We start from the raw sequence: 18,762 nt of genomic DNA, 5'->3' as shown, positions 1-18,762 counted from the left end.
GGAAAAAACTTACATAAGTCACACAGTTCTATAAGACGCACCGCCGAAAAATTCAGAAAAAAAACTCGTCTTATACACCGGAAAGTATGGTACTTAATTGCTTTGGAATATGTCGACACTGCTAACACGAGTCCATTCAAGACGAAAATCAGGCAGGCAACATGGCAACAGATGCGTTGGCTGTGGAGGCACGAAAATAGCAGTTGTGCGTAATTGCTCCTCTCATGTGAATCCGGACCAAGCACCACAATGAGGGAAAACGTGGCTGTGGATGGTACGAACAACAAACTTGGCAGACAGTGTGGCCAAAGCCGAAGATGCCCATCTGGTCAATGGATTGAAAGTAGCTTTCTGTAATTAGGCATTGTGATACACTCTAACGTCAGTAAATTAATAATGAAATGAAATCCTTTTTGTTATGCAATGAAAAAACGTACAGTCGAAACCTGCAATAATGAAATCAGCCAGGTGAATGCACAAAAATTTGTTCTCGCAGGAATTTTGTTGGTGCGAGAATGAGACAGAAAAGACAAGGAAATGGTTTGCAAAAGACAAAATTAATTGCCAAAAGTCGGTAAGCTTATTTTGCCGAGCCTTGCCTTGCAGAAACTCAACAGCTCTGCCTTCACACTGCAAAAAAGTGCTCCATTGCCATGTCGTCGTTGTTCTCGCCGAAAAATGAATATATTGTGTTGAAGGGGTCTAACCCATCCTGTGGATTCATCTTCTTTTATTGATATTTTGGTCCTTGGTGGTCCTCAGCTTCGCACACATTATTTATGATTTGCTTGTCAGTCACTCATGCACAAAGCATCTTCATCCGTGCAAACGAACTTGCCGACGCTGAGACCATCTGGAACTTCATTTTCCGCAGCACAGAGTTCGCCCCATGTGTAGTTCAGCGATGGCACCACTGTACCGGCAGCACTGTCATTGAGTGCACCTTCGGGGAATTCCTCTTATGCCGCTGGATCAGTGCGTAATGCCTGCCGAGTGGCAGTGAAGCCGGCGTGCTTAAAACAATTTGAAATCACGGCAGGACACGTTTTACTGCACCATTTCTAGGCATGCGAAGAGTGGAGGCCTTGTTTTTTAAGTTGTAGACGGCGATCTGCACGCATTTCCAAATTTGTCTGCGATCTTCATCTTCCTGTGCTTTTCAACCTGGGCAAATAATTGCAGCCTTATCCTGTAGCATAAAAAATTTCAGCTTTTTGGCTGGAGGTGCGCGCCATCTTGGCAGGCTGGCAAGGCAGACGGTCTGGTCGTCGTACACACATCTGATGCATCCTAGCACTAACCACACACATCGAACACACTGCGCACACAGATCATGTGCGAGTTACACTAAGTGCCATCGAAGTTTTCACGTGTGGATGCGGATTTGGTCGGCAATTGTGGATCAGCATGCCACGCAGGTGTTCCGCTCCATGTTGACCCATGCTGTGATGTCACACAGGATATAAATGTGCCCACTGCGAAGCCACCTCCTCTTTATTTTGTCTTTTTGTTTTTGTGTTTAATTTATATTACATTGCCAGTCAGGACACTGCATGTTACTCACTCGTTGCATAGGATAAACCACAATCATCGTCATCACTGTCGCCTGTTGCTAGATGCAACTGCTCCACTGCTGCTTTTCGTAAACCAAAATGGTGGCAGCCATACAAGCGTGTTGTGGCGGTAGTTTGCATACTTTTAGTTGCACAACCAATGCATTGAGCACTTTTTGGACACTGTTAGTGTTACGCGAGTAGATAATATGCAGACTGCCGCAGCAGAAAATTTTTAAATGTACCGTACTTTCCGGTGTATAAGACGCGTTTTTTTTTTCTGAATTTTTAGTTGGTGCGTCTTATAGAACGGTGCGACTTATGTACGTTTTTTTTTTCGGGAAAACTGCCGTCAAAAACGCATTCGATGTTATGGCCACGCGAAGCGCGCTGGTTGACTTAATTGCTGCGTGGTCTGTGCGCGCTATCGAGGTGCCAAGTTCTCGTGATCGAGTTCCCGAGCGCCGTGCGATGAGGACGGAGCAGCAACGCAAGCGGCGGCAGGTCGACCGTGAGTCGGCCGACCCCGAATTTGTCGCATCTGCAGATCGCTGTCAAGATACAGCGCTGCTGTGCAAGCTACGTAGTTGCTACCAGCGTACAAACCGCCTTCCCGCTTTCCTCCCTTGTGCGCGATTCGGCTCACCGTCGGACGCTTTCACTCGCACATACAGAGTATGGCGCGCGGGGACGATGTTATCGCCCTTTATCGCCCTTGGACTTTATACGGAACATTGCGGCAACCACGACAGCAGAAATGTGCCTGGAGCGGAAATATATGGTACCCTTACTACAATGAACTAGAAGCACCCTTACGCTTGCACGTGACCCACGTTCACGGAAAGAAACGTCGCGATTTTTTTTTAATCGCTTAACGAATGAAGAGGTGTGTCTTATACACCGGTGTGACTTATTTACGTTTTTTTCTGGAAAAGCTGCCGGTTTGAGGGGGTGAGTCTTATACAAAGGTGTGACTTATATACCAGAATATACGGTAAGATTGCTGTCAGAAAAGTTTCGTTGTTGCGAGATATGAAATGCATTGATTCCTGTTGGCATTCGCCGGGGATCTTTGTCGCAGCAAGAATTTCATCGCCTCAGGATTTTGTTATTGCAGGTGTCAACTGTATAGTGTTTGTGAAGCTGACCGGTATGCTCCTGGTGTTGAGGATACACATTTGGTATGAAAACGAATGTGAATGAGTTTTGTGAACTCATTAATTTGGAAATGTCAATATTTGACACCAATGTGTCAAATAGTAATGTGATTGCTGAACTTTGAATTAAATCCTCATATGGTTTCTTTTATACGCTGGGAGAGAAGAGGACATGCAGCTTTTCACAGTTGCACAACCTACTTTTTCACAATGAGCCAACTCAAGCATCCTGTTGCATTGGGATCTGCCTTCTAATAACTCTTTCATAGCATCACCACAGTGTTAATCTTTTCTTAGGCCTGGTAATTGCTGAACAGAGTGAACTTGCATTCCAGGCCATGGGTTGCTCATTTGTGATGACCATGCGTGGCCGTGGCTGGAGAGAGAAGCTGGCCGAGACAAGTGACCGCCACGGGGGACAGATGGACCGCTCAGTCACCATACGGCTGGATGGACCAGGTCTGTAGAATGGTGGACTCTGTAGAGGGGGGTATGCAGTTAGTGTAGAGGCCTAAGTTGTGTTCATCACCGTAACTGGACTATTTTATGTTCATTACAGGGCAATGACCTCCTTCATAAATCTCCAGTTACCCCTGTCTTGCACCTGCATAACTATGAGTTAGGGCTGTTAGTTTGACCAAGAGTCTTAGCCAATGCTAAGAGTACTAGGCGTAATGTTAAGAGAAAGGTAGACAGTGGTATGGTTTAGGCAGCAATCAGGTGTAGCTGATGTTCTAGTTCAGATTAGGACAGTGAGGTTGAGTAGGTCATGCAGATTGTCCAGCAGATAAGTAGTGGTCTGTCCAACAGTTTGACAGAAATGATGCCTGTGGAAGTGAAATGCAGTCTTGTGGACAGCAGAAGGCCAGGTGAAATGATGAGGCTGGGCAGATGTCGACCACTGTATGAGAAGTGTCCTGCAGTGAACATGAACCTGCTTTTATTTATGTGTATATATATATGGCAAGCACAACCGTGTGGTTATCTTTGGTTTATTTACCCAACAGTTTCAGTCGGATAAACCAAAGATAACCGCAAAGTTGTGTTTCTCATCTTTCTAAATCCAGGTGACCCATTAAAAAATCGCGCCACTATATATATATATATATATATATATATGCTACAGTCGAATCCACTTATAACAATCCCAGCTATAGCTATATCGATTTATCGGTTATAACAACCACATTTCACTGCGTTTACAATTTTGCGACCCTGCCTGTTGAAACTGCATCCAATATAACGAACATTTTCAAAAGCACTGCACTGTTACAATGAACATGTCAGACCTGGTTGCTGTAAAAGGAGGGTACACACGAAGCTCTGAAGAATAAAAGCGCGACCAATCTAGGTGCTCGTTTTTGCGCAGTTCTCTGTGCGGCACCGTATGCACTAGGCTAGTTAGACGATTTGGTCAAATTTGAACGAACAGCCGCTGAAGCGTTGCTATTGATGTTTAAGCGCCCCGAGTTGGCCTGGCCGCAGCACGATGCACCGCTGCCATGCAGAGTTGAAAAGAGTCGGCAGTTACGGCTCGTCAGCACTTCGTTTACACTGTTGTCGATAACAGTTTGTGATGGCCTTGTACCTTTCAAGCTTTGCACTTTTTGGGCTGAAGCAACATAAAAGATGTAGCTTTGCGGTGCTGTGCCTTTTGATGGTTGTAGCCGTTATGACAAGATTTTTGCAGAATGCCTGCATGCAGTAGTTTCTTCTTCCAGCCAACTAGAACGCTTTGCTATCGTATTGTCATGTTGTAGTGACGGTGAAGAATGACACAGTGTTAGAACTTAGTTACAAATTTAACTCTTTATTGGGCGAACTTGTGTCCAGCAAAACAATTAACACTCAAGCACAACGATAGCAGTGAGAAAAGTCGGTGATCGTTGAAAGTGTCATCTGCGGCTCAAGTGCGTCAGCTTTTATACACAACTCATCAAAGGTTCCAGCATAATCACTGTTGTCCATGTGTCTTCCAAAAAGTACTACACAATTCGTATTGCGCATACAATCTTATCACACAAGCTTTGGCAAGAACAAACAGATGGAATCAACGATAGCATTCGAGTAAGTTCGAAATTATGCCAGCGCATCTTGTGCTGAGCGATAACATTAAGTTGTTAGCTGGTGAAATGAAGTTCTTGAGGAAAGGGTAAATAAGTACACGAGTCATTATGCAGAATCCACTCATATACAGCAGAACCCCGCCGATACGTTTTTCACGGGACCGTAAGAAAAAAAAAAACGTAAGAGCCGGGAAATGCAAGAGCCAAGAAATGAGAAAAATTTAATTGAGAGTAGTGGTGAACTGAACTCAATTTTATATTAATTCTTACGTTTCAAAAAAATAAAGTCGCAGTTTCGTCCGAAAGCTGAAGCATTGATTGCGATAGCAAATTAGTAGACAGCTATACAAAGTAAGGATAGTAGTTTTATCGTTCGTGTAAACTTTTAAGCATTTGCTTATTAACTACAAGCACGATGTCAACGTGCACAGGCAAGCATGAACACATCACACTCGATGAGCTCGGACACTCGCTGTCGAAACGCTGGTGTTAGGAAGCGCAGCAGGAGCAGCGAGTGATGTGACCTGTGTGCTGTCTGTCGCTTCAATGCAAACTGAGCATCAAAACACACAGCTATGAGCCGCTGACGCACCTACACTGCCTAGACTCTTCCCCCAATGCAGATTGCTTTTGAAGACATAACGATGCCGGATGCGCCATAATTTCAAAATGGCAGGTGACTGGAACAGCCAGGCACCGTTTTGTTCTTTAGGTTACGTTTTTAACGGAAACTTGCGGTTTAATGTGGAAACGTGCCAGGAACAAAAATGAAGGTGCTGAAAATACTATTTTCAAACCAAAGTGGTGTCGAATCGTAACTGCTGACGCCCTGATACAATGACCACTTTTTGTGGAACTATCAAATTCATTATAATGGGTCCAACTGTATAGCACCAAATTTTAAAAAATTGCCTGCGAAAGATAGCACAATTCAAGTCATCGAACTGGATTGCTAGAAGACACGAACATTACTTGCACAATAAACTGAACTATTTAATTGATCATTTAACAAAATTTTACTAATTATGTTAACTAATTATTTTGTGGCACATATTGAAACTTGCAAATTGTAGCTACTGCATTTGAAAGGCATATTCATTTGGAACAAATTTTGAAGATGACACTGGTTTTGAGATACCATCAGAATTGTGGTGAAAGTGTAGTGTTGTTCCACCTACTTTTTTTCTGGAAATATGTTTTTATTACTGAATTTATTACTGAATATGGAGACCACTATTGCACATGGTTAGACGAATATCGAGCAAGTATGGCGGAGCGCGTCAGAAAGCATGCCAAACGCTTGCAAAAGCAGTCGCGATTGGAAGGATTCTTTACGGGGCACCCGTGTACGAATTCTCTGAACGAGACCTCGGCGACATCGAAAAGTTACACAGGGCCACCCTCCATACGATCACTGGGCTACCAAAGCACACGAGGAACGAGGACCTGCTCAAGCTGGTAACAATTCCACCCATACGGGACATAATCAATGAAGCACGAATTCGAATGCGATCCCGGTTGGAAAACACGACTCAAGGAAAACAGATCATGGCATGGGATAAACAAGTCCATGCGAAGCAAGAGCCCGCGGAAGCGACCATAACGGCCACCATGGGAAGCACCACTGGGCATACGGAGGCAACAATGCCCTATCGCCAGACGAAACGCGGAAGCTGGAAAAATATTTGAAAAGCGATTAGAACTAAGAACGCCGCAGCACACCATTGACATCTACACGGACGCTGAAATCAAAAACGACATGGCAAGCATGGCCTGGGTTAGCACATCTGCACCCCAACACAATGGCTATCACTAATGTCAGCTTCCTGGGGGTGCAACCTTGCACACAGAACATTTAGCTATATGGGGAGTGGTCAACACCATTTCCATTGACATGGGAGACATTGTAGAGCAGAGTGTGCGAAATAATTATCAGATCCTAACTGACTCGTACGAAGCGGTGGCCGAATTAACGGTGCCTACGACAGATGATGCTGTGGGGCACGACACCAGAAAAAAGCTAAAGAGAATACAGGACAATGGGATAAATGTTGAAATCATATGGACACCGGGGCACACCAGCACGGATGGGGGAAACACAGCCGCTCACGCAGTTGCCGCGCAAGCAGGTGGGCTTGTATAAATGTACAGCTCCCCACACTCCATTTTCTCGCCAAACCCCACGGACCAAAATCCATACCTAAAGATATTGGCCGAAGGCTCTCCTAGCAGAGCACTGATGCATTACATTCACACTAAAATAAAAGCAGACAGTAAACAGAGACTATTAGAAGCTACACCAGTACATGTGTTTGACAAGGGCGGCCTTACTCGCATGGCAGAGGTGTTTTTGAACAAGGTTATGGCCAACGCTGCATACACACCACACATACTTGAGAAATGGCACCAAACCAGACAAGCTACGACTGCGAACACTTTGTCAGGAGTCATGCAGAGCAGACTTGCAACACCTCATTTGGAGCTGTGCAGCTTTTTTACAAGGGAGATCCAACATTCAACATTTACTGCACGGAGATATTAGAACACTAGGAATTGGAATACAAACTAACCCTGAAACACAGAAAGCCATTGTGAGATATGGCAGACAAAGTGTCTTGTTTCGAGTAGTGTAGAAGGGGTCGACCAGCCCGTGCGAGAGCAGCGGAACTGAACATGCACCTGAGTCTGCATAAAGCGGGAGATCAAAGACTGAGATGAAGATGTGCCTCAGCCAACAATGCGGGAACCCACATTCCTTTCCCACCTAATCCCCAACAGTGGCCTCGAGCCGTCCCCTTCCTTAAAATAAAGGCTTTATTCATTCATTACTGAATTGCAAAAATACCTGGAATGCCAAGGTATTTTGTTGAGTACATGAAGTCTTGAAACTTGAAACTGGTGTAATTCTTAGACTTTGTGCCTTTCGAACTCACTGACTACAATTTGTAGCTTGCAATAAAGCCATAAAATAATTCGTGTAAAATCATTTGTGAAATTTTGGCATTTAGTCGCCTATGGAGGGAGGCGACATTTAGCTCCAGCACCGAATGCGTAATTATATAAAAACATTGCGAGACGAGAAGGTGGTAAAAACTTTAGACGCTGCTCGACGGGTGTCCCGTTCAGATCTCGTCGAAAACCTCCGAGCCGCCCCCAGAGGCACTGTCAACAGTCACCAACGCCGCTTGCGTTCGGTGCGAACGCAGGCAAAATGCCGACGGCGTCGACAACAGTTCTGCGCATTGCTGGTGCTGCTGCATGTCCAAGTTTATACAGCTTATAAAACTACTATCCTTACTCCATATAGCTCTCTACTAATTTGCTATCACAATTGATGCTTTGCCTTTCGGGTGAAACTGTGTCCTTTTTTGTTTTCATGAACTTTCGTTTCCCTTTAGCTTATCGTTTCTACACTTCAATTAAAGCTACAAATAACTTCCCCTATGCTTTGCTAGGCTTCATTATCTGTTGGCTTCATACGGTTGTGGCTAACAAACATAGGGCTCTTCGGTTCCCCTTTCTCTTGTTCCCTTCTTGCTCAAGTAATGTCTGCTTTTCCAGAGCAATCCAGCTTAAGAACAAGAATTGTGCTATCTGCCTCAGGCAATTTTTAAAAAATTCTGTACAGTGTACAGAAAACTGCACGATAGATTGGATGTGATGATAATAATGTCGACGACATGGTTGCTTCCGGCCACACTAATCTTGCTGCCTATCGTGTGCAGATCCAGCATATGTGACGACAGCCATGTGCATGGTGCAAGTGGCGGTGGTGGTGCTGAAGGAAAAGGAGAAGATGATTGTCAAGTGAGTGCCCCGCTGAGTTCTTCCTCTTCCCTGCTACGGTTGGCAACAACCTAAAAGATGGACTCCTGTCCAACAAAATAAGAATTCTCTTAGACATACCAGCCAATGATGTTCTCTCATTACTGTAGCATTGTGGTGGACACAAACACCTTTCATAAAAGGAAAAAAGTGTCATCCACTCAGATTGTAGCACGAAGCTGCAAAGGAAACCGTTTCTCAGAAAGAAAGCATCGTTGTTGAAGAAAAAGTCGTCCCTAGCCCGGCGCTTTTCTGGGGCGGTCATTTTGCCATCTGAGCCAACCAGAAGCCTAGCAGATCACAGTGCTGGAGTGAGTTAACCGACAACTCAAAGCGCCATCCTCCATCTTGCAAGCTTCCACAGAACTAATCTGCCATAAACATTCTTTTATATTGGCGTACCTTGGCAGCTGCGTTTTAAAGCGCATACTCAATAGGACAGGGACAGCACTGAACTTTCAGGTTGTCACCAGGTAAAGTTTGAAACCTGAACCCCTTAAGAGGGGATGCGGGGATCGAATCTTGAAAATAAAAAAAAGTAAGCAACAATTTTGTTTTAGGAATTTGTTTTGTTATCTGCAATGCCTAATTTGCATTGTACCAAAAGGATTTAGTCGTAAAGTCATTCTAACAAGCCGGAAAAAATCATTCTGTCAGTGTGGACGGTGATAAAAGATCTCAAAATCGCGCAGAGACACCTACGTTCGTGGAGCCATTTCTCATCTTTCCTGCCGCCAAGTGCCACCATGATTTTGAAGCATTTTTAGTCGCCCATTGCTGCGTACCGCAGAAATGTAAAAATGCGGCCATGGCAGGCATTTTACTCTTCTTGATAACGGAAGAGGTCGGGCGAACAGTCCTTGCAGGCCAGACAGTGACTTGCGAGAAAAGCCCTCAAAATTTTTTCCTTCACTCAGAATTTTATGTTGTTTACGTGCTCTCCTAACCTTTCGTTAACACATCTCCCATTTTCAATATGTACGTCTCAAAATGTACATCTGCTTTTCAAATATATACCAACATGACTAATTCGGCACATTAATCAAATATAATTTCATTGCTTTTCGCGAAACGACCCTCAAGTAGTAAAAGAGGGGCACGTGTATATCTCCCTCATCTGCCACAGCTATATCATACGTTGGGTACCACTGCTTCAGTTAGGAAATGCTGAAGAGTGCAAATGCATGTACGGTATGGCCAGGAGTGATGTGTCTGTTTCAGCCACACCGTGCTGCCATTATGAGAGAGTCTCATGAGGTCACTCCGGCTTAGTGCTTACCCTAGAGTGGAGCAGGAACATTTGTGTCGCTCATGGGCATCTGCTAGGAGCATGACAGCAGCAGTCGTCAGCTGTTCACTTCGAGTTCTCTGGGTGAAGCAGCATCTGGAAGTTGTCTGAACTCTTCAAATGACGCATTAGGATTGAACATCTGATTATTCGGGTTGCAAATTAGTGTACTTTTTATGACTGCCTAATTACTTCCTACAGTCATTCTAAAATGTGTGTCGCTGTTGTAAAAAAATGTGATCCCAAAAAGTATTGTTTGGGTGTCTCGTCTTCCCTACATTTAAGTAACTTCAGATGCACTTTCTGAAATGCCCTGTATTATTTAGATTGTGCATCAGTGAGAACTGTGCCACAATGCATGTGCACACACTAGGGCAGCAGATTTTCATTTTTTTTTTTCACTTTCTATGCCTGCTCTCTTGGAGTGTTAACGTGCCCTTTTTTTGCGGTTTTTTGTTTTAGGGGTGGTGTCCTCAGCCCTGGTGTGGCTCTCGATGGGACGTCGTACATGGAGAGGGTCCTGAAGCGGGGTTTCCGCATAGCTGTACTCTCCGATCGAGACTGAGGAGCGTGTAAGTGTGCTGCTATTTGTGGGGTTGATGTGCTTATGTCAGAATGGGAGGGCTAACTACACACTCAACACAGTGCCATGTCTCGTGGTCCTACTTTGCTGTTTGAGAGCGTGCCATGTTAGGCTAGATTGATGCATAGCTATTCAAGGTATGTGGCTTAAGGTTAGAGCACAGAAGGGCACCAGCTTGCAATTAAATTTACTGCAGGACGCAACACACTATATAGTATACAAGTGGAGGTGACGTGTGAAGGTTAACATTACAATCGCAGCGTGCACAGACAAGCTATCACAGAGCAGTATCTGAAAACTTTAATTCACTCTTATGAAGAGACACGGAAGAAACGCTAATGCAATAATCGCTTCTCTAGGCTTCTTCCAGCAAATCTTTCAAAAGAGTGAAGTGGGGCTTTTTGTGCCGTCCTCGTTTTGTTCTTGTGTGTTTTGTTACCTTGCACTACGTACCTTGAATAACCTCCTTTCTTTGTTGCACGAGTACTTGGCGCTGCTATTCTAATATGCATTTCAACCAACTAGCCCAAATGTCATGTCTTGTTATAGTCGATGTACTTGGTTTAAGACAAGGACCGTGCACCATCGTCTTGCACACCACAGCTCTTTGCGTAAATTTATGCTACTGTTAGGTTAGGTTAGCCAGTGCTGCCAACTACAGGAAAACTACTCTGTGTCTGGGGATTTTAAATACTGTTTTGGACAAAAAAGATTACTCCTTTTTACTACAGGGAAATTTTTAAATCATGTTTCTCAGCCTTATCTTGTAATAAAAAAATGGCTGCTATTACTGTTATCAACATGATCCTTTTAATTATTGGTGTGGATGTATCTTCAGCTGTACTTCAGAGGCTCGGTGGTACTTTTGTTCAAGTTAGGTTTGATGTCATTCCTCGGCATTTGTTGGGCTTTGAGCACTGTTTAAAGCATGACAAACTGTTGCAAAACAGCATCAATTTAAGCACGAATACCCAATCCAAGTGTTCTAAAGCTAGAAAAAAAAAATATTGAAACTACTAAATTTGCTATCATTTTGCATAAAAGTCTACCCAAGCTCACTTTTCCAAAAAAACATATTTGCAGACTTAACAACCACGTGTTTTTCGTAAATATCTTGTGAAGCTTAAGAAGTTTTTTTCTTTTTTTGTAGAGTTGGAGAAATTATTTCCTAGTGTTGGGCTCCGTACGTGACTGTACTGCAGCTAATGCAAGTTCTGTTTTGTTGCAGCTCATGGCACTGAGGGACCATCATCAAAAGCGTCAAATGGAGGCTCTTGACATTGCACCTTATCATCGCAGGTCTCGCTAGTGGCACCACCATCTCTTTAAAGCAGAGTGCTCTAGCATAAAGGCACACAATCATATTTGTGGCCCAGGTGGCATTTACAAGGTTCATGTGTTCTAACTCCACTTATATAATTATTAACTGTTCACACTGTGCAGTGCTGCATAATAATAAACTTGGCTTCATGTGTTGATGTAATGTGACCTGTCTTTTATACTGCGCTCGTAAGAAAAGTGGCTCAGTTAGCTAAAGCGTTGCGCTGCTGGGCACGAGGTCCTGGGATCGAATCCAGGCTGCATTTCGATAGAGACGAAATGCAAAAACACCCACGTGCTTGCATTGTAGTGCACATTAAAGAACCCCAGGTGGTCAAAATTAATCCGGAGCCCTCCACCACGGCATGCCATGAGGCATGCTGTAGTGGAGGGCTCCGACGTTCGTGGAGCGGCGCCTCCACGAACGTCTACAATATGTGCTTCTCCGACAGCCCGGGTGGCGACGCTGTCGTAGAGAAGAAAATTGAGGCTTTTCCTGCAGCAGTCTGGGAATATAAGGAACTGGTGGACGTTATGCAGCATAAAATAAGGCAGACACGGCAAAACAATTGTTGGATTGGAAAGAGGAAACCACGTAAGTGGTGGAACAAGGAAATAAAACAAGCTATAGAAGAGCGTAAAGAGGCATCTAGGGCTCATCGAGAAGCCAAAAAGTTTGGATTACAAGAAGAGGTACTCGATCCTTAGATGGAATACATACCGAGAAAAGAAAAGGGTGGCGAGTGAGCTTGTGCAAGAGAAAATTAAATGCGCAAGTGAACGTTGGGTGCAGAACATTCACAAAAGAGACAAAGGCGCCCCAAAAATATTCTGGAACCATATAAAAGCACTCGGAGCTCCAACTAAAAACTCTCAAACAGCTATAAGGGATGAAGACGGTAACATCTACGAAGGAGATGATGCGCTGCGGTACATCAGTTATTAGGTTATTAGGGATAACTTCAGCACGAGAAAAAGTGTAGTTCAGACAACAGATCCAGCAACAGCAGAGAGGCCACAGAGATCAAAATTTTGCATAGAAAGCTTTTATTGGAAAAAGGCAGCAGAAAATGTCCCTAATAACACGGCAGCAACACCCGATGAAGTCCCAATACAGCTAATCAAAAACCTCGGTCCAAAAAGCAAGGCACTGCTGACTAATGCCATAGAGGGAGTGATTAGAACAAAGAAAATTCTCGTTGGGTGGCGTGAAAGCACGATGAATCTCATCTACAAAGGCAAAGGAGATAAGGATAAGACGAGCTCGTACAGGCCAGTGACAGTAACAGCGGTGATATATATATATATATATATATATATATATATGGCAATGCAAGCCATAAAATTTGAACTGTCGAAGTGGGTGGAGAAAAACGATGTATTGGGGGAACTACAGAATGGGTTCAGGCCAGGCAGACGCTTAGAAGATTAGAAGACAATATGTTTGTACTAACTCAGTGCATAGAGATTTCAGTAGCTCAGAAAAGACCTTTATGGATAGCATTTCTAGATAATAAAGGAGCTTATGACAGCATAGACAGGGAATTGTGGGATATTCTTCACCACAAAGGCATAGATGACGATTTCGTGGAGCTGCTGAGGGAGATATATAGAGACAACCAAGTACAAGTGGTATGGGAAGGTTGCAAAGGTAATGAAATGGTCGGAATTCACCAAGGATTGAAGCAAGGATGTCCTCTGTCACCATTGTTGTTCACGCTTGACGTTAAGGGTATAGAAAGACGACTGGAAAACAGCGAATTAGGTTTTGATTTATCCTACATGCGTAATGGACAAATGGTGCAACAGAAGGTCCCTGGACTGATGTACGCAGATGACATTGTGCTACTAGCGGACAATAAAAAAGATTTACAGATACTTGCGAATATCTGTGGGAACGCAGCGACAAATGTAGAGAAATTGGGAATTATGATCTTTAATGAAGAGATGAGTAACTTCGTGGTATCAATTCAACAGCAAGTAATACCCATAGTGAAGCAATATAAGTACCTCGGTGTACATATAAACGAAGGAAAGAATTACTCAGGCAACCACCAAGATAATCTGAATATAAAGGGGAAGCGGAATGCAGCAATAATGAAACAGAGCACTGTGGGGCCACAATAAGTATGAGGTGGTGCGTGGAATCTGGAAAGGAGTAATGGTGCCAGCGCTAACATTCGCAAATGCCATTCTATGCTTAAAATCGGATATCTTATCGGGTTTGGAAGTTAACCAAAGATAAGTAGGCCGGTTGGCTTTGGAAGCCCATGGTAATACCACAAATGAGGCAGTGCAGGGTGACATGGGTTGGACCTCTTTTGAAGTCAGAGAAGCACAGAGCAAAATTAGTTTTGAAGAAAGGCTCAGGGACATGGATGAAAATAAATGGGCGGCCAAAGTGCACAAGTATCTGTACATGAAAAGCGTGGACACAGAATGGAGGAAGAGGTCAAGGAAGTTGGCAACCAATTACAGGATAATCGAAACTGTAAATAGACAACCAGGAGTGATCAGAAAGAAAGTGAGAGAAATAGAGACAGTGAATTGGATGCAAAGAATGGAAACAAAAAGGACCATGGAGATGTACAAGAATGAGAAGAAATAAATTCGAAGCAAAAATCTGTACGATTACACAAAGGGCAGTGCCTTGCTATTTGAGGCTCGAGCCGGTTGCCTAAGGACCAAAACATACCGGAGCTACTATTCGGAACTAGATGAGGCATGTGTATGCTGCAGTAAAGATCCAGAGACCACACAGCGCATCCTAATGGAATGCGAAGGGATTCACCCAGCGAGAACCGTAGGTAACGTACAGGGGCGTAGCCAGGGGGAGGGGGGGGGGGGGGCTGATGGGGCTTCAACCCCCCCGAAATTCTTTCATGCCGGCATGCTCCCGCCAACCAAAACTACCACCGACGCCAGGAATCATTGTGGATTCTGTCTACAATGTATTTTTCACGCTCGAAAAGACATTTCGGCACGAACATTGGGAACTCGGGCTGGCTTTCGTGGCAACGCCCTTGCACCTGGAGTCACGTAACGCAAGGGCACATCCGAGCACAAACTTTCAAGGGCTTTTTGATAGCGAGCAGGCGCGTTGCGGCATCTTGTAGCGGCCGCGGAATCTACGGAGCACATGGATTTCAATTACGAAACTTTATTGGTATAAAGTTCTCATGAACTTTTGACGCCAAAGGTGCACTGACATTTCCAAAGGCGTGCTTTAGTTTTTCAATTCTGGAACTTTATGGGGTTAATGCTCTTATGAACTTGGGCCAACATGCGTGCACTGGAGCCTTCGTGTCCACGCCGTTCCAGAAATGAAAGCACGCGCCCAACTATCCATCCTTTCGCAGTATGATTGTATACTTACAGATATCACATTAGAGGGACGAGGATTTTGATATACTGAGTCCACGATCGAGTGAGCGGGAGGCGCCTTCAAAAAGTGCTGTTTATTCTAGAGAGAGAGAGAGAAACTTTAATGAATAAAATCATGTCACAGTTTCGCCCTAAGGGCGAAGCAATGAATGCGATAGCAACACAGCAATGTCATACGAAGTAAGGTGAGCGGCTTTGGTAGCAATATGAATTGTAGTAAACATGAGCTGATTAAGTAAGCAGGTGTGCTGCGGCGTAAGTAGACCGACATGAAGAGAGACTCGATGACCACGAGAAGGCGCGTGTGAAACGGTGGTGTTGATGAGAAGCGCTTCCCGTGGGCAGCGCGTACGAAGGGACACACCTGTAGCGCTGCACTGCCGATCCGGGCAGCATTGCATGTGTAGCGTGCGTTGGAAAATGTGGCCCGACTATTACAAACTGAATGAACAAGCGTGGTGTGAGCGCGCACAAACAAACACGAATAGATCACACTGAATGACTGCAGACAACGACTGTCAAAACGCTGGCAGCAAGCATACGCCGCAGCGGGCGAAGGTACGTGCGGTCTATCGCTTCAACGGAAACTGAGCGGCGAATGCACGGCGCATAAAGCTCAGAGCCGTGTGGAGATAAGAGAGGTGCGGACGAGCGACGAGCGCGGTTGTTGGCAGAGTAGAAGTGCCCCCCCCCCCCCCCCCCCCCGCTCCCTCCGGCGCTGGCTTCCTGCTTCCTTGCTTGCGCGTGGGAGATGAGTGCGCTCGCTCTCCGTGATAGCGCGCGTCCCCGCACGCTTCCGCTCAGGCATACGACCCGCGGCGAAGATTTTATCTATAGGGAACCTCACGGCGACGCCGACGGTAGAAATCCGGTTGAAGTGTCCGTATAATTGCTATCGCAATAAAACCTTTAGGTATGTTGACGAACTTTTAGTGCTTTTGAAAAAGCAGTCCTCCTCCACCTACTCCTCTATTGTAGGTGAAGTTTTATCTTCTTTTAGCAAACATGGACGAGGGTTGCGTTTCACCCATGAGCTCCCGGATTCTTCTATTTTACAGTTTTTAGACCTTAAAATCACGTTCTGTGAAGAACACGTTTGCTGGGGATACTACCCACGGGCTAAGAAGGAACTGCTGCCCTATGACTCGGCACATTCCAAGACAATTAAGAGAGGAATAGCGGTGACGTATATGGAATCGGCTCTCCAAAAATTGTGCCCACATCAGATGACGCCCAGTATTAATAATCAGGTAAGCCGTCTTTTGGCGGCAGGGTTCCCCGTCTCGGTCTTGACCGCCGTTTCTGAAACCCTCCTTCAAAAATTCAAGCGTGGAACGGGAAGTACAACGGCGGAGGATCACCGGAAGGCACATAGACCTGAGGTGGTCCCTTACATCCATAAACTTTCCCACAATCTTAAAAAAGGTGGCAAGTAGGCACGGCGTGCCAATTTGTTTTTCTGCCCCAAATAAGCTGGGACAGTTGTGCCCACGTATCTGCAACACCAGTAAATGTGGATACCAGAAGAACCACCAATCGCCATTCGTCAAATGTTCCACTGGAGTGGTTTATTGCATTCCCATGTCATGTGGGAAGGTTTACGTCGGCGAAACTGGTCGCTGCGTCAATGACCGTTTAGGGGAACACGCTCAAAAACTTTAAAAACGAGATGACAAATACGCACAAATAGTTGCGCACGTTAGCATGTGTATTGTGAGGCCCGGTTAAAAGAGACAAAGATTCTAGGAAAGAGCAGTGACACGACCGCGCGCATCAGTTTAGAAGCCTACCACATTAGGAAGTTCGGTAGCAAGTGCACCCCTTCCCTTGCTCTCATTGATGTTGAATTTGATCTCGATGCGGCTATCGGGGTTTCAGATTGGAAATAAAAATAATTGTTTGCGTCTTGTTGCGCTTGGTTGGCTGCTTTGCGCTTGCGTTGTTGGCACGAGTTTACCCTTGTTATGTTTTTCCCCTTTCCCTTGCTTCAACCTGGCATATATAAGGTGCGCTATCCTTGCCAATAAAACCAGTAGTTAGTCAGCGCTTGTTTGTACGTGTCTCCCTTCTTGTGGTCGTCTGTTTGCGCTGTTGCCCAAAGTTGGAACCCTGCTGGGCCCTGGCAATGCTATCTTCATTTTTCCTTGGTATTGTTCATAAACACGAATTGGACTGTTCAGATGTTTGTAACTTAATTTCGGTGAGTTTGTGTGTTCCCTGTGCTTTTCATTTCCTCGAAAATATTGGCTAACATATTGGAACAACTATATTGCCGCGGGTATGTGCCAGTGGGGACAAGGTTGAAGTAGCGCGGGCTTTTAGGTTAAGCGTGGAGACGAAAAAGACGTTGGTTTTCTTGGCGACTAAAAAACGATACGTCAACCGGGAGAGAAGCTTTGCCACCTGGGACGACTTCTGCACACAGCTGCTGGATACTTTTACAAGCATGGACAGGAGGGAAAATGCGCAGCGTCTCCTCGAAATCCGAATTCAAAAATCCAATGAGAGCGTTGCTATGTTCTCGGAAGATATGGCCCGTCTTTTCCGTAGAGCAGACCCTGACATGCCAGAGGAGCGAAAGCTACGGTGTCTCTTGCGGGGAGTGAAAGAACAACTGTTTGCCGGCCTTGTGAGAAATCCACCGACTACAGTGGCGGAGTTCACAAAAGAGGCCACAGCCATTGAACGGGCCCTGCAGCAACGATACCGCCAGCATGACATAAGTAACTCGGCGGCGAACACTTCCGTTCTGGCTGCAAGTAACGACAAGCCTCTGCGTGAAATTATCCGAGAGGTTGTGCGAGAAGAGCTTCGGCAGCTCGGATTTGTGACTACGGGTACGGAACCGGCGCCAACGGTATCTCTTGTGGCTGATGTGGTCCGGGAAGAAGTCCGGCAAGCTTTTTCATCGCCAGACTGTGGTAACGCGCCGCGGCGCCTTACTTATGCGGAGGCTGTTCGCCGTCCAGTCAACGCCACTTCGACGTCGTTGACACCCACAACTAGACCATCACCTACGCTACAAACAGAGCCGATATCGTCACCCCCATCGACTCTACCGACCTCGCCGATCACGCCACCACAAACAATGTCGTATCTTCGACACACGCACGCCAATCCTTGGCTCCATGGAGAGTTGCCACCGAACTATCAGCGTAGGAAAACCGATTTGTGGCGCACCGTCGATCGCCGACCAGTGTGCTACCATTGTGGCGAAGCTGGACGTGTCTATCGAGTTTGCCACAAATAGAACAACTATCCCGCCGCCCAATACCCAAGCTTTCCTGCCAACTACGCCTATGGCGCTCCTGTGAAGCCGCGAAATACGACGACTCCCCGATCACGTTCTCCTTTGCCATCACCTGCGCGCTACAATTCGCCGACTCGTCGCAGTTTTGCCGACGTCACTAGGGGCAGGTCTCTTAGCCCGCGACGGGGAAACTGGACGTAGCGACCTCCGGGGATGAGGTTGCCAGTACTCGAAGTTCGCCATATCCCCCATGATCGACGTACAACGATGTAAAGACTCCGACGAATGCAACGACGAATACGGCGAAGACGGCGAATGCAACGACAAATACGACGG

The 18,762-nt window shown here is 45.5% G+C and overlaps 1 protein-coding gene across 1 annotated transcript in view; it reads left to right on the top strand.

Moving 5' to 3' along the window:
• LOC119458638 (saccharopine dehydrogenase-like oxidoreductase) overlaps positions 1-11,950 on the top strand; it is an 88,576-nt gene extending 76,626 nt beyond the window's left edge. Inside the window, exons 10-13 of the mRNA XM_037720482.2 lie at positions 3,046-3,169; positions 8,502-8,583; positions 10,352-10,461; positions 11,701-11,950. Of these exons, the coding sequence (XP_037576410.1) occupies positions 3,046-3,169; positions 8,502-8,583; positions 10,352-10,454 (309 nt within the window). The 3' untranslated portion in view covers positions 10,455-10,461; positions 11,701-11,950. The remainder of the gene's footprint in view (positions 1-3,045; positions 3,170-8,501; positions 8,584-10,351; positions 10,462-11,700) is intronic.
• Positions 11,951-18,762: the final 6,812 nt, after the last annotated feature.

Source organism: Dermacentor silvarum, chromosome 7 (genome assembly GCF_013339745.2).
Source record: "Dermacentor silvarum isolate Dsil-2018 chromosome 7, BIME_Dsil_1.4, whole genome shotgun sequence".
In the NCBI taxonomy this organism is placed as follows: domain Eukaryota; kingdom Metazoa; phylum Arthropoda; class Arachnida; order Ixodida; family Ixodidae; genus Dermacentor; species Dermacentor silvarum.
This window is presented reverse-complemented; position numbering and strand designations above follow the sequence as displayed.